This window comes from Nannospalax galili, unplaced genomic scaffold, assembly GCF_000622305.1.
Source record: "Nannospalax galili isolate Female #2095 unplaced genomic scaffold, S.galili_v1.0 scaffold72, whole genome shotgun sequence".
Taxonomy (NCBI): Eukaryota; Metazoa; Chordata; class Mammalia; order Rodentia; family Spalacidae; genus Nannospalax; species Nannospalax galili.
Genome location: NW_008336933.1, coordinates 1,882,330 through 1,908,180, shown reverse-complemented (window position 1 = coordinate 1,908,180; position 25,851 = coordinate 1,882,330). Strand labels below are relative to the sequence as shown.

The following is a 25,851-nucleotide window of genomic DNA, read 5'->3' as shown; positions in this document are numbered from 1 at the left end:
GAAACAGAGAGAGAGAGAGAGAGAGAGAGAGAGAGAGACAGCGATCTACCCCTTGGGTTTTGGTTTTTTGCTCTTTTTTTTAGTTTGTAATTTTGGAAGGTTTTTGCTTTGTATCTTGGAAGGTTTTCCAGCCTTCAGAGTCCTGAGTGGAGTGTGTGATCTGCCGTCATCCTTACCTACCGGAAGGGCGTTAAGAGCACTCCATAGTCCATCTCTAGCGATTCTTTCCTTTGTTCCTTTTCAGCTTTGTGTACAGACCTGACTCCTAGTGGTAGTTGAGAAGGTATTTCCTTTCCTGTTGTCTCCATGTTTTATTTTGTTTTGTTTTGAGGGGGGTGAGGGCTAGGGTGGAGGTGACCTTGCCTGCCTTGCCCGACTTGCCCAGGTGACCTGACTCTCCCACCGTTTATAAGCCGGTCCCAGCTTCGTGTTATTGACATAGTAGCAACACCCAGATAATACTGTGCTAACATGTTCTTAAAATTTTACATCGGGCTCTTTCTTCTGATTCTTTTTTACAACTTTGGATTTAGGGAAGTTTTCAAATGACCACAAAAGTGACAGTGATAATAAACCTGCCCTTACCTGTTGCCCAGCCTTGGTAGCTATCAGCCAGTCTGCTCCTACGCAGGCCCCTGGCCACTTCTGCCCTGCTGTGCTGGCTTAAAGGAAACCTCAGATATATCATTTCTGTCAAATGTTTTCTGTCCTTCAGCTCCAAAGGATAAACAGTATATTTTCACAGATGAGCATATCTCCATAAACGTCCATAAACTTCTATTCCATAAAGGGAACTTTGTAATGTGCATAGGTATCCTGTCAGTGTTTGAATTCCCACTCATCTCCAAAGGATTTTTAAGCTTCTCTTTAGAGTTAGGACAATTAAGTTCCATCTATTTTATAAATTGATAAATCTTTTTGATCCATATATACATTTTCCCATTTTCTCCTGTTTCTTTGCAGATTAGCTGGTAGGGAAACTGGACTGTTTGTCCTATAACTTCCACTGTTGGGAGTTTGAAAGGTCAGATAACTGTGTTTCATTAAAATTGTTTCAGCCGGTGGCTTCCAGTTTGCAGATGCTCTGCAGCTGCTGTTGGGCTGGGCTTGTGGCTCAGCATAGCTCTGCTTAGGACTTTGACTTGCTTGGGTCACCAATGAAACAGGTTGGAGGTTCCAAATAGAGACTGCCCTTTGAAATGAAAATCACGAGAGAAAACCAATCCACCATGCAGTATTGATCAGACACAGGCCTGAGGACTAGCGTCTTTGTCTTTGCTTTTGTCACTGACTACTACAGTCTGGGTAGTTCATGAAGAGCAGTGTCGGAATCTGAGAGTTCTGAAGTCTGGGACGGCCAGGATCGAGTGCTGGCACCTCTGAGGGCTTCCGAGTGCATCATAGCCCCACAGGAGCCTGTCTGTCTGCACCTGTCAGAAGAACAGAAAAGAGCAAGCCCACTCATCCAAGCCACTTCATGGTGACAAAGAGCCCTTGCCCCTGTGAGCCGAACACTCACATTTGGCCTCATCTCCCACTGCTCTTGGAGATTCCTTCAAACACATGATTTTCAGATGAGAGGAAGATACCCAAACCATGGCAGATACCAACCTATCCCCATACCGTAGATAATAAGTGTATTGGCTCAGTTAAATTTGTGGTGGTGGCTCAAGGAAGGAAATCCTAAGATTTTATTGAAAATGTAATTAGCCGCTCAGTGTCATGTGGACAGAGGCCTTTGAGAGTGTCTGTGATGTGAGCATGGAAGAACTGGAGTTTAAATTCTCCATAGAGGTCGTTCTTGCTGAAGGGATGCCAGCTGTCAGTGAGGAGGCTGGAGCCCAGGGTTATTATTGGTAGATGCTTTCTTCCTAGGTGAATTGTTAAAAGCATTGCGAACCAAGCTCATGTGAACTTGGACCCCCATTATAAATGGATCATTAAACAAAACTTGAGTTTCAAATCAGTAGTTTGGCACTCAGGCCACATTTACCCTGGGCTATACTTGGTAGCAGTGCCCTCTGGCTCTGATCAGGTTTCCAGACTCACCTATAGAGGTAACTGGTAACACAGAGCCATTTTGATCAAGTCGTGCTGGTAATGTGCCATTGTGTCAGACAGAGGGAAAGCATGTTCCTTGGCATTATAGCCCAGGACATCAGATGAGTGCTCCTATGACAGGAGTGTGGGCAGATGCTCTGTGGTACCTGTTCAAGTCTCCTTCTAGCATGCCATGGGAGCAGTGCTTCCTGAAGGAAGTGTGCCCTCAGCCGTGTGCCAAAATTGGAGGGGGAGGAAGGGTGGAGAAGGGAGGGCTGACTCATAGGAGTAAACCCGTTGTCTGGAAGCTGAGGACATCCTAAGTTTCAGCTCCCTACTCAGAAAGACAATTGAAATACCACAATATAATTTACTTCAGACCAACATTTCATTAGTTCTAGAAGGTTCCAGTTTTCCATGCCTGTGGATACTCCTGTGTAAACCCTGGGCAGTGACCCCAGTTGTTTCATTTCTTTCTCACACTTCTTCATCTTCTCCTTTTCTGGTTCTTAGAGATGTGGCTTTGTTTATTTATGGTGATCTGAGGTCCTGGAACATGTCGCAGTCCTGTTATGATACAGATGCTGTTTTTGCCTGCTGTTGTACCCTGCAGAGGATTTCTGATTCTGGGAAGAACTAAGAAAGAAGATAGGTTGGTGGTAGAAATACGAGGAACAGGTACACACATCACATTAATGGGATGCTGTGGTAATTGCTAACTGTAGCTTAACATCTGACAAGTGGTACTGTGTGTCTCTACAGAGGATGGATGCGAGGGGTGCTGCATGAAGCACTGACTCAGCTCAAAATCACTTGACAAATTATGACATGATGATTAAGAAAACGTGAAGGCGATGCCAGTGTCTGCTGTTTCCACGTTCTCCTGTGCATCATCGAGCTTGGTGCCTGCGTTCCCATTGTCTTTCTGTCCCTGGGTCCTCTGCTCTCCTCTCCATCCCCAGCACCTGAGAACCAAATTCCTGAAATGCCCGAGAGTATGATTTACCTAGCTCATAGACAGTTACCATGGCTTCTAGCACACCAGTCGCTGCTGCTAGCAGTGAGTGGGTGGTGAAGGGCTCTGGGGCAGGGGAGGAGATGGGTTCAAGGAGAGCAGGAGGCACTTCGAAGGTAGGTTGTACCTGTTGACCAGCCAGGCAGATGCACAATACTTCCCTTTCTATATTTTTGCCCTGTTGTCCTAGTTAACAGGAAGACCTTTATCTGGATCTTTTGCTTTTGTTTCATAAGATGACATTTTACAATTTATCATAGGGAAAGTAAATGTATTATTTGCTGACAAGGAATGGGACAGATAGTTAGAGAAACCAGAGCAGTTTTCTGTGAGGGTCTTTTTTTATAAATTTTTTTATTTTATTGTTGTTGTGAATATTTTGTTTTGTTTGTGTGTTTCTGGTCCATGCTTCCTCATTTCTACCTCCTTGTGTGTGTGTCTGTCTGTGTGTGTGTCTGTGTGTGTGTGTGCACACGCAGGGGGCACACACTTGTTGATATACTTTTTGGAATCCATCACTCGGTTAGTAACCCATGTCCAGCAGACCATGGCATTAACTTCTTAGGGCAGAGATGGTCTGACTTTGTATTCCTTTCTCTTCTACCATAGTTACCATGACTACCTCCTTCATTTGCTGTGTCAGAAATCCTCAACAGTGAAAAGAGGAAACATTCTGTCATACTCTGTGTCTAACCCACAGTGGATGAAGCGCTATGCTGTGATTATTAGGGAAATTGTTAAAAACACATTGGAAAATATTTCAATTTTCGGCATCTTTATTTAATAGGTGATTGTGTTTCAGTAGTTTTTGTATTTTTCAGACATCAAATTTTCAGCTGGAAAATGACTATGTAGGCTGACATTTTTAATAATCATTAAGCCTGTATTTTGGTATAACACTAAGAATCTATGGTTTTGTATTTTAGAAGTATTAATTTAAGTGGACATCATCAGCCATTAGGTGCACATTGAACTTTTTCCTCCTATATCTTCCTGAGTATCCCCTCACAGTGTCATCAACATCGATAGGGCAGATGGATGTTGCTGCCGCCCGACACCTGATAAAACATCGCTTACAAGAGCTACTCGATAAGACTTCCTACTGCGTTTCCTACAATTTTGAATCTTGACCTGATAATATCTGTGATTTAGAGAGCATTGCTTTTCAAGGTTGGCTGTATGTTGGAATCACCTGGGAAGCATTTTAATATGCTGGTTTAATTGGTACAGGGTGCAACCTTGGCATCAAGATATTTCTCAGGACAGTAATATTGAGATTCAAATATGCAGCAAGCTTGGACTCTCATGTTCAGGGCTGAGTAGAGATTTATCAGTAAGGACCTGGCATAGTGGCAGGAAGGGTATCCACCTTGGCTGGGTTGCTTTGGCAGCTGTCTGTTAATGTAGCCCCTTCCCTGGGCTTCTGCGAGCCTGAAACAGCATGAGATTTGAGGAAGGGGACTTGGGGAAGTTGGCCCGCTTTTTACTTCTTAGGAAATGCATGCTTTCCCTGAAAAAGGCTCCAGTGTTCAAAGCATATTTTAAAGGTAAAAAGCTACAGGAATTTCTTGCCATGTGTGCTGGCACGTACCTGTACTCTGCTCTTGGGTGTCTGAGGTGGGAGGACCAAGAGCTCTAGGCTAGGCTGGTCTATATAGTGAGACCCTGGCTCAAAATCAGTGAAAATAGAGCAACATCAAGAGCTTCTTCCTCTACTATGGGAAGAACAGTTTACGCACAGTGGTTCCCCGGTTCCTGCCCTGCTGATCAGGCTGCCAACCTGAAGCTGGTGATCCATCCCAATCTCCATGTAGACTATTAGACATGTCATGAAAGGACCGAAAACAAACTAGGTAGCTCAGCAGAACCTGCTTTGTGTGTCTATGTGCACTTTGCAGTTTTCTCAACCAGTTTTGATAGCAAGATAGTCTTTGTAACAAACCCTGCATTTAGCTTGTCCTGACTTTGAAAACACGGTGGCTCCCACATGTACTTTTCTCTTTGAATTATTTCAAGGTTTTCTTTTTCTTTTTTTAGTACCGTGACAGGAACAGGCTTTGTGAAAATGTAGATGAACACTTTTTCAAAAGGCAGGCCGATAGAAGAGCAGGTGTGTTTCTGATTTGATTTCTGATTTGAAATTTTAGTGTGGTGTGTTTTTCAGTGAATGGCCTGTGCTGTTCTAGGATTAGTTATGTTAGGGAAGGCATTTTTCATGCCTAGTTAACCTCTGTCTCTGTTTCATCTATAGCCATTCAGTATGTTCTCTAAAAATCAGTAGCTCCTCTTCCAGGCCTCTAGACCTCCAGGTCCCTCACTGTTGGTCCACCTCCTCAGCTCCCTGCTTGGCGACCTGCCCGCACGTCCTTTCGCACCGCCTTCCCAGATAGTAAACATGCTGTGGATGGTCAGTCACAGGAACTCCTTACTCCCTGGCACCTTCACAGCACTGAATTCTTTGTCATTCCTGCTGGCACAGTCCACATCCGACATTCCTTCTTTAGTGCTCACCCGGGTGCCAGTGGTCGGACTAAATGCCACTACTGCAGACTGGAGTGGGTAATCATTCATGAACTTCCTAGTTATAGGCCCTAGGTCTGGCCAGGGCTTCATTCCTGTGACTGACTAGCCTTAGGTTCAGAGCCTCTAAGCCCCTTCCACCCCACGCTAGGCTCTTTCTCTTTGTAGACACTCAGGTTGAGGCAGTTGGATATGAACTCTCTGACTCCTCCTTTCCACTGAAGGACTTTTCCCTTACCATCCCGCCTGGCTTCTGTCCTTCATGTGTCCTCAGGGTGTAGGTAGCTTTGGGTCTTTTTCTGTTTAAAAACACTGCCTGGACTGTTACTGCTCTTTTCTCTCTTCACAACATCACTCCTACATATCCTGTGTCCTTTCCCTAAACTCTGCCTCCCCCTTCCCACGGACCTCTTAACGCAGAGCGGGCACCAAGCAGCCTTCCCTCCAGCCTGTTTCTCTACCCCTGCCTCACTCCTCCCTTCCTTCCGCTCAGTGCTTTGAAAGACATTTCCGTTTCGCTGTCTGTCTTCACTGCTTTGTCCCCTCCTTCCTCAGCTGCCGCCTTTCAGCCTCCCCAGGATCACAGTAGCTTACGCACCCTCAGGTGGCCTCTTCAGCTGCTCCAGCTTTTGGAAGTATCATCTGCTGATGGACACTGACACACTCTTCTGTTGACTTTTGTGGATAAAAATCCCTTCTGATTCTGCTCATTTTTGTAGACATTCCCTTTTGCCTCATGCTTGAGTTTTTCATTTTTTACCTGTTCCTTAAAGTTGAAGATACCTCTTTCTCACCAGGGATTCTTAACTGATGTGAAGTGACCATCAAAACCATTTGCCAGAGCTTTTAAAATGTACACTCCTGGAGTGTCTGGTTCTGTAGGTCTTCTAGAAAACAACAATATGGTTCTGCAGTAGTCTGTCATATGGAGTAATATTTAACCGTAGATTAAATGTTTATGCATTCAACAAATATTCACTGAGCACTTACTATGTCCCAGAGGTGCTGTTAGTTATTGGTTTTTCTGTCATATAATACTTCTGATGATTAAGTAGTTTTTGTTTCTCTCCTTCCATAGTCTCAGGTAAATTTCTCAAAGGTTAATTATTAAAGGATAGAGATGGTTTTCCAGGATCTTGTTATACCCTATGGTCAGATTGCCTCATAAAAAATATTTCTGTACCCACTTTATAGCATGGATTTAACTGCTAATTCTATAACAAAGCAGCTTCCTAATTCATTCTCTTAATAGGCTGTTTCTCGCCTCTCTGCATTTCCAAGCCTCTGACCCTTCCTTACGTGAATGTCCTTCCCCTGCAGATGTTATCACCCACTTCCCACTGTGTAAGGTCTGCTTGTTGAGTCTCAGGCCCTGTACAGGCCTCTCTGTCCTTAGGCCAGCAGACAGGATCTAACAGATATTTTCTGAACTGAGTGAACCATGTTTTGCAGGTTAAATATCTTTTATCCAGAGTAACTTGGACCAGAAATGTTTCAGATTTTTGAGTTTTGAGGACTATTTCTCTCAACTTTGTAAGTCCAGAAGTCTTAAATCCGAATAACAGAAGCTGAGACAGCTCCTAAAGCTGGGAACCTCCTAAGCACTAAAGTTTCAAATTTTAAAGCATTTTGAATTTTGAGATTAGGGCTGCCCAACATATAGTGTTACCACATTGTAGAAAGCATCCTGTAATTTTTCATATCTGCATTTAGAATTTAAGATCTGTGATCGTCGTAACCTAGTTCATTGCTAAGATTTGTTTCTGTTGAATTCAAGTATTCATTTTTGTTTTCAGATACTCAAGTATTCATTTTTGTTTTCAGATACTCATTATAGGTAATTTAGTAATTGAAGTAATTTAGTAATACAAATGGTAAGATGAAAAACATCAACATACTGCTCTCAGATGTGTGTGTCAGTGCTTGTATTGGTGTATATGTGGAGTCTGTCTGTCTGCCCATTTATATATAAGTACACATTCATCTTCGTCACGGCTTCTTTTATTGTAGACCCTGAGCATCTTCCCATGCATTTTAAAGAACATCTTAGTAGCTACATGAACTCTCCCAATCCCCATGTCATTGTTAACACAGATACTACAGTAAGCATTGCAGAAGTAGTTCCTGTGTCAGACAGCTATGGGGGGGGTCTAGTGAGTGGATGTACTCTACTGAATAGTTGTAGTTTAATGGGGAAAGTAGGTAGGTAGACCTGACCAGCAGAGTGTCCCTGAGGACACTGTCCTGGGGTGAGAGGAGACCCAGAGTGGGTGTGGGCTGGAAGTAGCCGGGGCAGACTCCGTGAAGGGTTCAGGATAGCTCGGATATCATGGATTTGGACTTACTAATAATAATGCTTGGTTATTCCAAAGACAGATCTCCTGTTCTATTCAGTGCTGAGGCTTTTCAGCACTAAAGATAGAAATGATTTAATCAAGAACATTTGGGATATTTTTTAGGCCACTTTTCCTCTTTCTTATCCTGTTGCTGTTAAAATTTCAGTACTTGTTGAATATATCTAATCTCCAAATCCAAAGTTAGAAACACTGCAAACTCTGGAACATTGCAGACATAATAGCATAGGTAGAAAATAACATACTTGCCCCATGTGCTAAAGTTCATGTAAAATACAGGTATACTAAAAATATGATATGAGATGACCTTGAGACTGTGTAAAAAGTGTATATGAAACATAAATGAATTTGGTGTTTACACTTGGGTGCCATCTTTGTGGTATATCATCGCATATGATAATATCCCCTATCTCTAAATGTCTAGAATCCAAAAACTTAGCATCCTCACACGGTTCGGGTGAGGGATACCTGACCTGGACCTTGTTTTTGAATGGTGAAGTATCTGCATTCCTAGTTGATGAGTGCTCATGGTTACCAAGTGCTGTGAACACTTTTTGACGTGTATTGTCCAATCCGTGTTCATATGAAGTTTGTTTGCAGTGTTGGCTTTTCTGTCCCTGTGCTCAGATTTTGATGTCCAAGGATTATCAGCTTTGTAAAGTGAGTTAGAATTCCTTGTGTATATCTGCTTTTCTGGAACTTTTTAGAAAATACTGCATTCTTTCAAATTTGGAGGAATCTGATTATAAGTCTCCAGACTTGATTTAAAGCCAGCACCACGTGCTCTGAATTTCTCCATGTTGTCTTTGAGGGTTATTCTGGTCAGGTTTTCTCCTTCCTGGTTCAGTTTGGGAAACTTCACATCTACAGTTTTTACGAGTTCATCACTTTTTTTTTTAATTTGTTTACCTAGAGGTGAGTTTGTAATTTTTCTCATTTAAGACATCACGTGTCATTTTCAGGATTTCATAGTGCATTCTCTTCCCTACAGACATAGGTTAGTCTAGAGGTAAAGGAGATGTGGCTCTACCCTGTAAGTTGAGGGGGGTTCCTTGTAATGGCAGGTTTACTTTGGTTAGTGGGTTAGGGAAGACTGGGAACAATCCTCCTGTGGGAGAGCATGTACAGATGGTTAACTGCTGCGTCAGTTTACAGTTACACCATTGTTATAGGCAATATCACTGAGGTGGAATGTAAGGAGTGTTTTCTAACATGGAACAGGAGGAAGTGGGGTTATGCTTACCTGGTAGTAAAAATGGTATGCTCACATATGCCAGCTTCCTTCAGTCAGATGGCACCGCTTCCGGAAAATAGATGTGCCTTTTTACAGTTCTCTAGGGTCTACTTTGGAACATTTCCTAATTAATTTGTGTTTTAGGGCTAAGAGAAGGGAGAGGACATACAAGTTTAGAGCAGAGGCCGTACCACCAAGCTGAGCCACAAGAAGCATTAGAATTGAGGTGGACATAATGTAAAATCATTCACAGACTGAACCTTTGATTCATTTTTGAATGTGTTCCTCTATGAAATTGGTATCCTATGTCACAGGGATATGGGGCGGGGGAATCTCAGAGTCTAACACCATCTTCACCATCTTTCTCCCATCACTATCCTCATCTTCCAAAGTAAGACTTACACAAAAAGGTGTTATTTCGGGATAGTATATTAGTTATTGTTCCCAGTACTGAGACAAAATACCTGACAGAAGCAGTTATAGAAGAAAGGTTTATTTGGCTCATGGTTGAGGATGGTGTCATGACTGGGAAAGCATGGTGGATGGTATGTTGGTCACATTGTGTCTGCAACCAGGAAGCAGAGAGAAGACACTTTGTCCTGTGAGGCTATCCCATTGGAAGATGCTACCCACGATGAGGGTAGATCTTCCCACCTCACCAAGCCTGCCGGGAAATTCCATCACAGACATACCCAGAGGTTTGTCTCACTGGTTCTAAATCACATCAAGTTTATAGTCAAGATTAACCATCACGGGTGCATTACCTTAGTAAAGGGTGTTGAGGAAGACATGTTATGTTGGCAGGCGCTCCTTTTTAACACAGCTTTAAGCTAAGGTTGACAGTCCAACAGTGAGTTCTCAAATGAATGACCTTGGTTGGAAACATCAGTTTTCACTTTTAATATGAAAGACTGCAAGATAAAGTGTTTTGGGTAAGTTTGTTGCTGAGTTATTTATACACATAACGGCATTACACTTGGATAAGGAGGTAAAAATAAAAATACATTTCTTGCTGTGGGTCATAGTGAAAAAATTATACATTCCATAAAATATAAGTACATTATCTTCTATGAACTGAGAGCATAGAGTATGTGGCCATTTCTCTGAAATTTCAGATAATTGTTTTGAAAATACATATTTACAAGGAGAATTATGGAACAGGTTAAATAGCAACAGAATGTTCTTTGAAAATTGGCAGAAGCAAAAGCTTTTCTAATGGCATTACAAGTTCTCTAATTAAAGGTTTTATTGACCTATTGAACTAGGGCTGCAGGTAAAAGCTTATTAGACCTAATGCAGATGTTTTAAGCCACAGTCTAAATTTATGTATCGTAATTAGCAAGATAAAAAGGTAACGGAAGTGAAATTCTTTTAAATGAAGACTAATATTTCATGATCAGATACAAAGGTCCTTTTTTGTAAGGATCTATGTGAGGTGCACACAGGTGGGCAGCCTCATGTGAAATAAGCATTCTTTATGTATTTGCTAAATCAGGAGTTTTTTGTTGTTGTTTTGAGCTACAATTGAGTCTATTAATAAAAAGTTGCTTTTCTTAAATAATGTCAAATTCTGTGTGCATAAGCTGTAGAAAACATAGCCATTACTACTGTGAATATATATAATATACACCTACATATTATTTATGACTCAAATTTAGATGAACTGCTGGCATAGAAATAATAGTTCTTTGGTAATAAAACTTCTTTTTATGTTTCTCAAGGGCTGCATATTTAAGTCATATGATTTATTTATTTATAGTTTGAATGTCAGCAATGTACTCAATACTTCATTTTGTTAAAAAATGGCCCTTGTTCTCTGGTTATTTGCATGGATACAGATTTCACCCATGCTTTTAGTATTTTTTCCAGATAAAATTGATGCTAATCCTGGATCCAATTTTTTATACCAATTCTTAATTATTGTTTTTAAATGGTATATAAAACATGAAAGCATTAAAAAATGATACGTCTTTGTGAAAAATATTTCTAGATATGATGTTTAAAATGAGGTTAAAAATACCCATTTTCCCAGATAGCATTTCTGTAAACTCACAAAATCCTTTTTTGTTTATTTTTATTGTGCTTAGAGTGTCCTAGGGGTCTTGCACACACCGTCCCCTGAGCTGCGTCCCCAGCCCCCAGTTTCTGCACTTAATGTGTTTCTTTCTCTAGGATTACTTTCAGCTTCAACTCATTGGTTCATAAGAAGTAACTGCAGTCTGTAGATGAAGACAGTTGTCCTAGTCTCACAGGTTGCCCAAGCAGCCTTCAGTTGTATTTTGAGTCTGATAATTAGCAGGAGGTGAGCAGGACATTGCTCCGGGGTGCAGTCATTACTCAGGGTGGAAATGGGACACAGTATTTTATCAAGCTAACTAGCTTGCTTGCTTCCTTGGCTCCCAGTCTACCTTGGTTGGATCAGTGTGCCATTGGAAGAACTTCGATCAGTAAATTGAAGATTATGTACATTTGGAAGGTGCATATGAAGGGTCCCTGGTGGGGCATGCTTCTTTGGAGATGTCATGTTTTCATGGCAAGTGATGGTATGTTCAGCACTGGAGACAGTTCTGGGGCTGTGGTAGGCACCAGAGGGCAGAGGCTGTTGTCCACTGGCACGGTGTTTCCAGAGCTTCTATCCCAACCGTGCTTTCATGAGATACCTAAAATATTATGTAGTGATTGCCACTATGTTCAGCTGACTATGAATGGTATCCTGGAGATTTTGTGCCTTTTATAATGAGCACTGAGACTGAATTTGAACTTGTATGGTTTACCACCACCACCACCATCATCAAATTTGTTCCACCTTATAAAATTCAAATTAATTGTTACCACAGCAAGACATGGGCATGCTTGTAGGATCTGATTGTGCCCAGAGCCCCAGACAGGTGAAGGACAGATTCGGAGGACACTTTTGCCCCATCCCTGTCCTGCAGCAGTATCCCAACTCTCGACACTTTACCACTGAGCTGTACCCCTGCCCCACGAGGCCCAACCTGTGTTTGAAGTGGTGTGCGTGTACACTGATTCTTTGGTCTTTCTTATATTCTTTCTCTTGGACAGGATTCCAATCTCACACTCTGAAGACACGCATTGTTAAGAACACAGAACATCTCTCCCTTCACCTCATCTTTGCATTCGATGTTACATCAGCTGTTGTTTCCCTTGCTTGTCTATAAAGTCTTTGTATCGTTCATTTTCTGTTACTATAATGAAATACCTAAGGCTGATACTTTCTAAAGGAGAAAAGTTTATTCAGTTCACAGTTTTGGAGACTAAAACTCTAAATAGTTTGATGCTGGCTCTGCAAGCACCCCTTTGGCCTTGGCCAAAGTACCTCATTGTAGATCGTGTTTGGGTGGGATCACATAGAAGAGGCAGAGGACCCATGGAAAGACCAGAAGACATAGAGGAGGAGAGGAGTAGCCACACTTGCTTTTTGTAACATTTCTTTTGAGAACTAACCCAGAATCCAGTGAGAATTACCTTAGTCCCTTCTGAGGGCCATGTCCCTGTGACTTCAAAGCTCCCCTTCAACTCTTTCCCACTTTAATAGTTTCCACAACTTCTAACACTGCTCCACTGAAGACCAACCTTATAACACATGAACCCTTGGGAGATACGCAAACCATATCTAAACCATGGCACCGCCTGAGGAATTGGCTTAGTCGTATTATTTTAATCTAGTATGCAGTAAAATACCTGATTTGGTATACTGCATCTGAGAGGAAAGTGGTGTTAGACACTCTTTTAGCTGTATCTCAGTATTTAGAGTACAGTAATGAACTGGGAAATCATTCTTGTAATGAAGAGTGGACTAAAATTATAAGTTTGAAAGAGAATATACCCTTACTTTAACAGTTTGCATCCATTTTTTTCACAAATAAATTAATTCAGCATGTGTTGTGTTGCTGCTGCTGTGAGTAGTGTGTTCGCTGTACTGTATTCTTTGTTTGCAATAGTTGATTTATACTTTCTCTTTTATTTCCCATAGACAAAATTGAAGAAGCACAAAAAGAGCTTAATGGTGCAGAAGTTTCCAAAAAAGGTAAGTAAAAACCAACTCCGGTATAGACTTCATTCTTGCACAGGTGCCCATTCAGTGCCTACAGTTGAAACACATCACAAAACTAGAAATCATCTTACATGGGCTGCTGGCTGCCGTTTCCTGGGCAGGGTGGGGCGTTTTAGGCACCTAGTGCCGTTTCTCCTGTGCTGGTGTCTTGCTGGTAGGACTCCAAGGCTCATGCATCTCTTTTTGAGAGCCCTGCTGGGGAGCCTGTCCTGTAGCAGCTAGGAAGACTTGGATAACATATGTGTGTGTGTGTGTGTGTGTGTGTGTGTGTGTGTGTGTGTTCAGATGGAATGACAGAAATCTAACACAGTTGAAGCAGTCCAAATGCCAGAGGAAGAGCAGTTGGCCAATTTGTAGTATGTGCATGTCCGTTTAGAGAATGTCGTGTAGTTTTTTAACAAAAGCATTATTTCAAAGGTGACTTTTATCAAATAAGAAAAAAAGAAATTGTGATTCAGCATGTAAAATATCCTAAATTTTGTGAAAACAGGTCACAGGTATGCATATATGTGTATGTATATGTGTGTAAACACAGATATATGTGTGGAATTGGACACAACTTGAATGCATTTACATATAAGTAGGAAAAAGGGCAGACTATATTGTCTTGTGTTTCTATCTGTATTGTCTTACAATGGGTATAATTTGTATTAAAATTCAAAACTTAAGATGCAGAAATTGGTCTCATGATTGAAAATATGTTGCCTTTCTAGGCACCTGCCCAAGATATGGTACTGTGTGGTGGTGGCAGATGGTGGGGTGTGTCCCAACACTGTTAGCAAGACCATGATGTTCATTTAATGGGGGCTTAAGGTCTCTTTAAAGTATTATTTTTTGTGATTTGTCATTTACATTTCCTTATTTTATATATTTTTAATATTTTATTTATTTATGTGATGAGGGTCTTGTCTGCACATATGTAAATGTACCCATGCCATGCAGTGCCCACGTAGGTCAGAAGAGGGCATCGGATCCCCTGGAAGTGGTGTTAAGGATGGTTGTGAGCTGCCATGTGGGTGCTGGGAATCAGATCCAGGTCCTCTGCAAAAGCATCCAGTGCTCTTAACCACTGCACCATCTCTCCAGCCCCTCCTTATTATATTTTTCAATTATAGTGGAGTATTTGACAGTAGTTTAGCCAAATGGGAGTGCTCTCCAATGGAGAGCCTTTTCTTTTTTATAAAAGTTCTTTTAAGGGGCTGGAGAGATGGCTCAGCAGTTAAGAGCACTGACTGCTCTTGCAGAAGACCCGGGTTTGACCAACACCCACATGGCGGCTATGGACCGTCCTTAACTCCAGTTCAAGGGGAATCCGAAGCCCAAGGCATTGCAGGACAGGGCTGTGCTCAACATACATGCAGGTAATACGCTCATTCACATAAAATAAAAATAATAAATAAAATATTTTTTAAAAAGTTCTTTTAAGTAGAGATTGATTACTGACTGGATGTCTTTACGGCAAACGATGGCTCGCTATCCCGTTTGGAGAGCGGCCTCAAGATGATTTGGATTGGTCTGCAGTGCGCCGGGGCAGCAGCATTGCTGTCTTCTCGTACTTCCTTCCACTGCTGTTCTCGATCTTACCCACATGTTCGAGCCTGGTCACTGTCTAGGGGTCAGGTTTGTTTTCTCAGCCCATGAAAGAATTAAAAGGCAGGAAAAAAATCTCAAACCAGCAGAGAACAGGGAACAATCAAACTTTCATTGAAGGAGGAGGATTTGCATACATACAAGCATTCAGACAGAGGATAGTACTCAGGAAGTGATCTCCACTGTATCAGGAAATGGAAATCCACCCCTCCCCCAGGGCCTATGCTTTTAAGGGTTTGGGATTGATCAGCTTAAACAAAGAGGAGAAGGCTGATAATTTATGGCTTCAAAAGACGTGTTGTCCAGGTCAGGCCACAGTCTGATCTGAACTAGTTTGAACAGTAGATGGAAAGAGAAGCTGGCTGAGTAGAGGGGATGTCCCCAGCCATTGTTTTGGATCAAGAGGAGACAGGCGTATGCTTTTTCTTCTCATTTATCAGTGGCCCTTCCCTGTCTGTCTGCCTGTCCAGAAATATGGCTAGCTCCTAGTCCCTCAGTGAAAACGTGCATACAGAATCTGACCCTTGGCAGACATTTTTAAAAAGCCAAACTAGAAAGGGTACAAGTTGCCATAGCCATGTTGCGCCCTTAGGAGGTGCCTCAGCACCCTCTCCATTTCCACATTGCTGTAGCCCCAGGAGTCACGAGAGGCACTGCTTTTCAGACATTGTTCTTGCCTGCCCTGCTTACATCCAGTCATGGGGTAGAGCTTCAGGGAACAGAGCAGGTGTGAACCTTTTTCCTTTCCTTTTTTCTTCCTATAGCAGAAAGTTTTCACAGTAGTGAACTAAATGCCTACTAGGAAGGAGGAGCAGAGCTTAGGAAAAATCTTGGGTAATGAGCCTGGGGTAACTGAGTGGTAGATTGTGCTCAGTTCAGACCCACAATAAAACCGCAAACAAGTGAGTTCTGGCTCTCACATTTTCACCCAGAAATTCTGGGCAAATAAAAAGAAAGCTTTTTCCTTCCACCTGGAAGTGTGGGAAAACACCAGTTCTCTTCTTTCAGAAGAGGAAAAAGCCTTTGAATACAAACTGTTGAGCTTTTGTAAGTATTTTCTTACTGGGTTGTCTGTTTTTCTTAAAGGAAATTCATTTCTTCCATGAAAGGATGTTATAAAACACAGAGTTGTGTGTTTTCTAGTGATGCTGACCATCTCCATCAGCTAACTTTTTGTGCACATTTCTGACATGCTGTTTTCATCATGGAAATCTGAGCAAATCTGTGTTTTGTATTTTACCCTGCAAATGCTTCTAAGGTCTTGTCTCCACTGAAGGTCCCACAGCCCTTACATTAGCGCATGTTCTCTTCCGCTCACGTTTTTGTGTGTATTTGCACAAGTAACCAGTTTATTTTCAGCAGCAGGTAGAGTGGCTGCTCTTTCAAGACAAAACTGAACAAAATCTTGCTCCTTGATCACATTAAAAGATTCTTTTATCTATTTTTTAGCATTTTAAGAAAAGACAGACCTGCTCAGCGTATCATGGTAGCTTAGAAACTGGCTTTGCCAGTCACCCACTGTTAAAGAAGCGCAGTTATGTACTCTGACTGACTTAGATTTTAGTCAGTTTGGAGGTAGATGTGAACATGTGGCCCTCACCCATTCCCCATGATGTCATCTTGTTCTTCCACAGTGCTGTCTCCTCCTTTTAACATGCATTGTGCTTCACTCCGTTTGTCAAATAATTGAACTGGATTTAAATAAAACGTGTCAGAGCTGTGGTAATGAATATGAATAAAAGAAGCTGAAAGAATTGGATCAATCAGGAGCTAAGTGTGTGCAGTCTGCTTGGTTTGGCTTAGTTATTTTTTATTTTTACTGTTTTGTTCTTGAGGTGGTTTCCTGTGAAGCATAGTTACACCTCAAGGCTGTCATCCTCTTAGCTTCCATCCTCCTGCCTGTGCCTCCTTAGCTCTGGGCTTGTAGGCATGCACACCAAACCCTGTTACACGTTATTCCTTGAGTCAAGTTTAATTTTAATACCTTGTTTTAAAATACTGTCATGATATTTGACACACAAATTATACTCTATGTAAAGGTTTAGTTATAAAGTATAAGAACAATGGTGGTCACAGATCCCAACACCCTGTTTAAGAGTGGAATTGCTGATGCTGCTCTGCCACACCAGGCTGGTGCCCACCACCACAGCCTGCCTTCTCTTCTGAAGAGACTCTTAGTCCCCAGTTTAGATCGTGTCATTGCTTTGAAAAGATAAAGATATTGTGTAAGTACTTCCTGAACAAGGTAGTTCTGGTCTGGCTTTGCCTGAGCCTGAGCTTTGAACAGGAAATGATGCTCATGTAGCCTTCTGCACTCTGCACCTTCTGCATTGTTCAAGTTCCTTAGGCTCTGCACATGGCTACTTCTTCTGCCTTGCTTGAAAAATACTTCATTGTACAAAAGGGTGACCTCTCCCTTCTGGGGAGGATCCCAGTCTGTCTGTCTGTCTGTCTGTCTCTCTCTCTCTCTCTCTCTCTCTCTCTCTCCTCCCTCCCTCCCTCCTCATAAACAGTGCAATGTGAATATCTATGAGTTTTCTTTCTCTGGGGGAAATGCAAATATTCACCTTCTGGAAGAATGGCAAAAATGCGCACCCTCGATGCCTTGAGGATTTGTTCTGTGTGTCTTCTTTTGTATTGTGTGTGGTCTTGTGTGATCTTTTCAGTGTCTTTACTTTTGCATTTGAATGGATGTAGAATACCATTCGTTTTTCTCTTGATTTATATTTCCTCTAAGACTGAAAACTTTATTCAGTTTATTTATTTGAGCAAAGACCAGTTCATAAATTCCCCAGCACTCAGAACCAGGAGCAGCTTCAAGTTTGCCAAGCCTCTGAGCAGTGAATTTTTATACTCTGAACTTGGGTGCCAAGTAGAAAAGCCACCAGGTGGGTACAGCTGGGTGAGTTGGCATGTTTGGGTGTGGTCTGCTCAGTTGACTGGCAGTGGCTGAAGTCCAGCCCTAGCAACAAAAAAGTTAGCCTCTGATGTTTTACTTGCTAAGTTCAGTTGTAGTCAGGAGACAGCTCAGGTATCTTAGGTAACAGCACTGATAATGTCAAGCATGCCTTCATTTGTATTCTGCCTGAAATACTTGCTAATACTATTTGCATATTTGAAAACACAGAGCCTTTTCTTTTTCTAAATATCTAACTACACCTTGGATAGCAACTCTTTTATCTGTTATATGTGCCTTTGTTTGGAGTTCCTGTCAAGCTGGCCTTAGACTCACTGTGCAGCTGAAGGCAGTCTTCCTACGTCAGCCATTTTAGTGCTGGGATTATTGGCAAGAGCCACACACTGGGCTCGATTGTGTTTTCCCTTTCAGTAAATGGAAGTTCTTGTTTTTAATATTGTTAACCTAGTCTTCTCTTTGTGATTAATATTTATCATTGGGGGGTATTCTTTTGTTTTTTGAGAAAGAGTCTTGCTATGTGTATCCTAGACTGGCCTTAGACTCACAGCCCCCTCCTCAGCCTCCCAGGTACTAGGACTATAGGTGTATACCTCCATGCCCAGCTTTTATTGAGAATTTTGTTTGTAATAAGAAAAATTATCCTTACTGCAAGATCTTACATATTTTTCTTCTGTATTTTCTTCTAAGAGACGTTCACATTTCAGATTTAAAATATTATTAAAGGTTAATTTTTTAAAATGCATTTGAAGAGCTGGCAAGGTGGTGCAGCAGGTGCTTGCTGCTGAGTCTGATGACCTGAGTTTGGTGCCCAAAACTCACATGGTGGAGAACTGACTACCCCAAATTGTCCTCTGATTTCTATACATGAGCCATGGCACCCCACCCCCACCCCATACACACTCAAAAAGTGGATGGATGGGTGGATGGATGGATGGATGGATGGATGGATGGATGGATGGATGGATAATTTAAAATTTTTCCTGGTGTGATGGTGCACACCTTTAATCCCAGCACTAGGGAGGCAGAGGCAGGTGGATCTCTGTGAGTTGAATGCCATCCTGGTGCGAGTTCCAGGCCAACCAGAAGTACATGCTGAGATGAGACCCTGTCCCAGATAGATAGATAGATAGATAGATAGATAGATAGATAGATAGATAGATAGATAGATAGATAGATAGATAGATAGATAGATAGATAGATAGATAGATAGATAGATAGATAGATATTCTGTTTATGTTAGGAAAATACTCTTAAATTTTTTATTGAATTTTTGTGTATTTCATACATAAAATCATCTTTATACCCCCTTCCCCCTTGGCACCTCCCATAGCCCCACCCCCCACTGGAATTCATACATTCTGTCATTCGTATTAAGGCCTATTATGTAAAGTTAGTGTCCTGAGCTGTCCCCTCAGTGCAAGTTCATCCACCTGGGTTTAGTCAGCCTGTCTAGAGTCTCTCTCTTCAAGATCAGCTGTTCCTCACCCAGCAGTGATCTGCTGCCACTAATTCTTTGACTAAGATTGGGGCTTGCTGCTCATTTCCACAGTTCTGTGCTGGGTATTTGTCTGCTTGAGGTTGCATGGGTTTTATGCCTGCTGATACCATTGCTGTAGCTTCATATGAGAAGAGTCCCAGGAGCCTGTAGGACTATTTCCATATGGTCATATACCTCCTCCCTGGCTCTTATAATCTTTCTGCCCCCTCTTCCACAATGGTTCCTGAGCTCTGGGTGGGTAGACCTCAGTATAGGAGTCCTTTCCAAGGACCCATACTCTGCCATGACTCTTATTCTCTGCGTTTGGCCATTTGTGGCCTTTTGTATTCCTGGCCCCTTGTTGGATGAGGGAGCTTCATTGATGAGAACTGAAAGATGCATTAGTGTTCTCTTCATCCCTTGTTCTGTGTTCTGTGAGCCTTAGGTGTAGAGGTTGCATCCTAGATGTGCCACTTAGACTTGGGCCGTTCACAGAGAATCTGTGTGTGACCAATGGTGTAACTCTGCAATAATCTCTGATGAAAAAGAAGTTACTTTGATGGATGGTGACTGGGATACTTGTCTGTACATTTAAGGATCCATATTTTGCACATAGTAAGAAATTACATTTGTCTAGGAATATGAGAGGCTTGGGGTTTTCTCTGAGATCTGTGACCTCTCCAACTATCTATATTTGGCTAGGTTTTCAGGACCAGACATGAGTTTCCTCCCATTGAGTGGGCTTTAAGTCCAATTAGGTAGCTGTTCACTACCCCCAAGATAAAAGTGCCACTACTGCACCAGTGTCATTTGCTGTGCTGGTCATTGATGTGGTTTTTAGACCTTGAAGCTGGGGTTGGACCACTGATTGATGCTCTCCCTTACCGCTTTGCATAGTGTTCTCCAAAGCTATGAGAGCTAGCCTTCGGGGAGGGGGCTTCCAGGTCAGTTCCAGCTCCATTGCTCAAAGTCCTGTGTCCAAAGTATGTCCTATCTTCAACAATAGGGTCTTACCATCAAGTTCTGGGAGGCAATCAAGAGCTATGGCTGTAGCCTGAATAATTTTGGGAGTCTCTTGGACAACCCTCAAAGGAAGGTTTCCCCTGTCGGCACTATTTCTTTTTAGGTGGTCTTCAGCTCTACTCATGAACTCATGTATGGATATTGTATGTGTAATTTCTCAATAGGTTTTTGAATTACTGTGACTCCCTCTTTTTTTAATACTAGCTAGGCACTATTTATATTTCCTTTTTTCTCTCCCTGTATTATCCTTTTAAATTGAATTTATTTTCTAAGTAGTACGTTATTGGAGCAGCTTGTTGTGATGCATGTGTATGTGCAGTGTTTGGGTTGGTTGGACAGCAGCACATTGCTGCCACCTGTAGTCACCTTACTAAGCAAGAGCACACTAGAGCTTCTTGCCACTAGCCAGGGTGCATTACACTGATGAACATTTCCCATCCCTCTCTTTCCTCTTCCCTCCCAGCCTCTGGTAACCACATTCAGTTCTCAGCTTCTTTGAGAGCTCTGTTTTTATATTCCAGTTGAGTGGCATCGTACAGTAATTGTCCTTCTGTACTGGGCTTACTTCACGTAGCTCGCATGATATCTCCCCGTTCTGCGGAGGTTATTACAAATGACAGGATTTCTTTCATTCTTTTTATGGCTGAATAGTATTCTGCATCTATACCACATTATCTTTTCAATTTATTAGTTGCTAGGAGCTTCTATTGCTTCCATTTCTTTGCTATTAGGTTTTGGGGGGGGGGTTGATTTCTTGGGACCTTAGGTATACTATTTTGCCCCTTTCACTGAATTTATTTATTCTTACTATTTTGGTGCTGGGGGATGATCCAGGACCTTATACATAAAGATAAATGTTGTATCACTGAGGTGACCCCCAACCATTTAATTAAGAGTTTTTTTTTTAATTAATTGAGGTACTTATTAGTTCTCTTCAGTTAAAAATTATTTTTTAGTTCTAGTTGGGTAATTAAATTAAAATGCCATGTAATTTTGTAGATAGATATTTTATCTAACCATACATCCAAACCCTTACTCATCTGAACGTTGGTTGGGAAGAGTCAGTTTTATTTTTTCTTTTATGTTGTTGCTACTTTTTCCCCCTTACTCACTTGGCTCCAGTAAGATGCCAACACAATATAGTAGTGTTTGGGCTGGTGAGGTGGCTCAGCAGGTAAAGGCACTTGCTATGCCACAGTGCAGTGCAATCCTGAAGACCTGAATTGAATCCCCAGAACCCTTATAGGAGAGGAAGGAGAGAACAGACTCCATGAAATTGACCTCTGACCACCACATGCCCCCAATAATAATAAACTGAATTAATAAATAAAACTACTAATTTTTAATTAGTAGTTGATGTCTTTTCTTTAAAGAAAGTGCTTCACATATTTCGCTGTAAAATTTTTGTTGTCTCTTTGGGAGACAGCTCAGTATGTTTTTTTTTTTTTTTTCCCCTGCTTAATGTGGCTCTTTTCTGGGAGATAGCTCATTGTGTTTTTTGCCTGCTTAGTGAGACTATCTTCTGTTTTTGTTTGTTGAAAGTTTTTAAATGGCTCTTTTTATAAAATACTTTTTTATGTACATGTAAAAGATAATTTGTGGTCTTTATTCTTTCATTTTAATATTTAAAACTGACTTGCATCCATTAAAGAAAGGCACTTGATCATGTTTAGTCTGTTTAAACATACTGATGGATCTGATTTGTGCATATTTTATTGAAGAGCTTTGTATTCTTGGTCAAGACATGTTGGTTTACACTTCATGAAATTCTTTTCCCTGCAGAATTTCACTTGAGAGTTGCAGTAGTTAGAGAGTGATCTGAAGGCCGCGTGCCTGTGCTTCTGCGGGGCATGTTTAGTGCTCCGTGAAACCTTCCCAGGCAGTTCTGAAACCTGTTGACTTTACAGTGGTAGACAGCAGATCATTTTACTACCATTTCAGTTAACTTAATGACATGGAGCTAAAACTCCTCTTTGACTCTGCCTTAGAAAGCTGCACTTTCATCCCAGCCTTCGCATCATCGCACCACCAGCAGGTTCCCTCACTGCCTCTGCTGCTCTCTGTGGTCCCGGCTCCAGCTTTTCACTAGTATCATACTGCTCATTACACCTTTGCTCTCCTTGATTAGCATTGCCAGAGAGTTCTGGTTTAGTCTTTACTGTTTCGAGGTTCTTGATAACTTTCATCATTATTTTATCACCCTCTATTTTTATGGTCTTTTCCTTCTTTTTTACTTGGGGAAAGTTTGTTATTCAAATTTCTGATATTTGAAACTGGGCTCATTCATTTGTATGCCTTTGCTCTTGTCTGTTGAAAGCACCAAGTTCTTACTTCCTTCACAGTATTGCTTTAAATATATTGTAAAGAATTCTGTATTTGCGAGTTTTGTAAATTTTATACTGATTTCTTCTCTGACTCCTTTATTAGATTCCTCTTTCCCACATAGATGGGAATTTTATTTGTTCACTTTCTGTGATTTCTGACAAATGTATTGTGATGTTAATTTGTTTTTGTAAAACCTTTCAGGATATGAAAGTTATTTTTTGTGAGTTTCTGAGTTCTGTTATGATCAACATTTTCTAGTATTAAACAAAAATATTCCCAGATTTTTATGCTTAGAAACTTAGTATTAGATTCAGCATTTTGTAAAAATGTGTAAGCTCCAGTTGAAGGGTGTTAAAGCACCTTCCCAAGGGTGCACAGTGAGACAACAGCAGAGGAGTCAAACTGCAGTGCCAAGGTGGCTAGCTCGCTGTCACATGACTAGCGCTGTTCCTCCTGCTTTGAGTGCCCCTTCAAAGGAGGCAACGGCATTCAGTACTGCGACAGCATTCAGTACCAAAGTATTCAAGAATCAGGATCCAGGAACAGCTAGAAGGCTCAGCAGGTAAAAATGCTGGCCACCAAGCCTGTAGACATGAGTCCTCTCCTTGGAACCCATGGTGGAGGGAGAGAATGTCATGATTCCTGCAAGTTGTGACTTCCCATGTTGACACACATGCAGGCGTGTCACAATAAATAATACAAAAGTAAAGAATTAGGATGCAGGCATGCATAGAGAGAATGTGGACATCCTAGGTTACTTTTTTCCCCACGTTATTCTTTCTCTACAAAGCCCTGTGGTGGCCACCCTGTGACCAGAAGTTCTTGTGGGCAATGGTACTTTCATTCTGGCAGTGTGTACTCAAGTACCAGAAGGCTGTTACTGTTAAAATGATGTTTCGTCTGTCTTTCCTTGAGTGAGAGAACAGTAGGACTGACGGGGTAAGTGGTTTATGAGGGTTAGCAAAGCAGGGGTGCAGGCTGCTAATAACTGAGTAGTACCGAGACTTGTTGAGTCAAATGACAAGTAGGACTTTCGTTAATACAGGCAGAATTTAAGTCTTGGAATATTCTTTAGTTATCAGGGAGCTCGAGGGAAGGTGGGTTCCTGGATAAAACTAGACTGCATATCTCAGATGTGAGCGTGACAGCGGAGCGGGGGACAGAGGATGAAACCCCGAACTCCAGTAGTGTGGAAAGGAGAGCGGGAGACCTCTCACCCACTTCTCAAGTGGGAGGCTTAGAAGATCTTTGCAGTACGAATAAATTTCCAGGTAGTAAAAAAATGATGACTTTCAAATTACTGATTTTCCTATTATTTTTTAAACACATAAGAGTATGTTTTAGTGCCAGTGCTGGTGTTAATAAGGGCAAGCTTTAACATGAATAACATTCTCCTTAAAAAGCCCACTAAGTATAGTAATTAAGAGAATTCAAGAGCATATTTTATCATTAATGGTAACAAGTTCCTTATGTCAGACAAACATTTATGTGGCATAATGGAGAAGTTGGACAGATTTCATTAAATTGTATGGTTTTAGTTTAGCGAGGCAAGATAAAAATATTTCATCCACCCTGGGGAAAGAGTGTGGAATAAAAATCTTTGGTGAACTTAGTTTGGTTGTTGTAAACTTGGAAGGATGTTAACAAAACTGTTATTGATAGAGGAAAATATTTTAGCCAAATATCTGAACTATGGAATATTTTCATAGGAATGAGGCTATTTTACTATTTTATTGATACTGTCCCATTTACTGTATCTTACTGGAAAATTGTGACCTTGGGTTTATAAGTAATTATTAAGAAATCAATTTCAATGAACATATTTAATGAGAATTTGCTTTAAATGACAGTGTTTGTAAATCTCTCTTAATATTAAATCACCTAAAATTGTTTTCTTTATAAATTTCTTAGCTGATTTATTTCACTACATTTTTATTTTGTATCAGTTTGTATTTTTTTCTTTTGTTTTGTTGTTTTGTTTTGTTTTTGAGACAGGGTCTCCCTGTCTAGCCCCACCTGGCCTAGAACTCCATATGTAGACCAGGCTTGCCTTGAACGCATAGAAATCCACCTGCCTCTGCCTCCTGAGGGCTGTAAAGGCATGTGTCACCACGCCCCGCTCAGCTTTTATTGTTTTAAGTCTTGGGAAATAGATAAGAAAGGGAAAAATCTGTTTCCTACTGGAACCTTCCTTAAGCTTTTTTTTTTTTAAAACATTTTATTATTTTTATTTTATGTGTATGAGTGTATTGCCTGTGTGTATGTGAGTGCACCCATGTTGTGCAATGCCACAGAGGTCAGAAGAGGGCTTCGGAGTCCCCTGGAACTGGAGTTAAGGACAGTTTGTAGGCGCCATGTGGGTGCTGGGAATCGAACCTGGGTCATCTGCAAGAGCAGTCAGTGCTCTTCACCGCTGGGCCACCTCTCCAGCCCCTGGAACCCTTAAGCTTTAACCCAGCCCTTACCGAAGTTAAGGCATTTGAACTGATGGAGTAAAATTCCTGGGGTTTTATGTGGACTGTCTGCCATGTCTGACAGATTGCCCCTGGGAAAGACAGAGCAGATTGTCTGGTTTTTAGGAAGAGTCCTCCCCTGCTCCTTGTCATATGTGGTACAGATTTCAAATGTGAATGTTGAGGTTTGAAGTATTCTCCTGGAAATAGTAGACAGTGATTTAATTGTTGGTACCGCATGTGTGAAATATCATATCAGGCCTGTAAATATTTAGATATTTAAAAATGACAAGTCTCATAAATCATTGCCTTCCAGACAGACCTTGCCATCTTTGTAAAAGGTGATTTGCATAATGATAAAACAAGAATTCTTGTTACTTTAGTGTAAAAAAGTATCTTTAATAAATGTTAAAATTAAACGTTTATTAATAAAATAAATATTCTGTCCTCACTGCCTTAAAGTGTAAACCCCTGAACTTTGCATGAGATATGAGAGGGAAAAAAAATCCTGTTTGCTAACAGTGCCACTGACAACTGTCTGTCAAGCCAGTAATTAGAGACTTAGGTTGCTAATACAAGTCTAATTTCATGAAGTAATTCATTAAAAATAGAGTTTGTACATTTTGTAGAATATCTCATTCAATTCAAAGTGCTGTTGATTGTAAAATGCACATAACTTTGTTTTGCAAGGCAGAAAATCACTGCAAATTAAGTTATGGTACAGAACTCTTATGTTGATTAGCAGAACACCGGGATTTTTTAGAAATGAAAATATTTAAAATCCTGTTTGTCAATTCTATTAAATATGTATTCATTTCTATGGTCTCA

General features: G+C 41.1%; 1 protein-coding gene across 3 annotated transcripts in view; it reads left to right on the top strand.

Moving 5' to 3' along the window:
- Hivep1 (human immunodeficiency virus type I enhancer binding protein 1) overlaps positions 1-25,851 on the top strand; it is a 166,523-nt gene that overhangs the window by 75,534 nt on the left and 65,138 nt on the right. For 2 of the 3 annotated variants that reach the window (XM_029562830.1, XM_029562829.1), the window contains exon 3: positions 13,158-13,211. In XM_029562830.1, the coding sequence (XP_029418690.1) occupies positions 13,158-13,211 (54 nt within the window). Of the gene's footprint in view, positions 1-2,553; positions 2,719-13,157; positions 13,212-25,851 lie in introns of all 3 variants that reach the window. The other variant, XM_029562828.1, reaches the window with a different exon arrangement.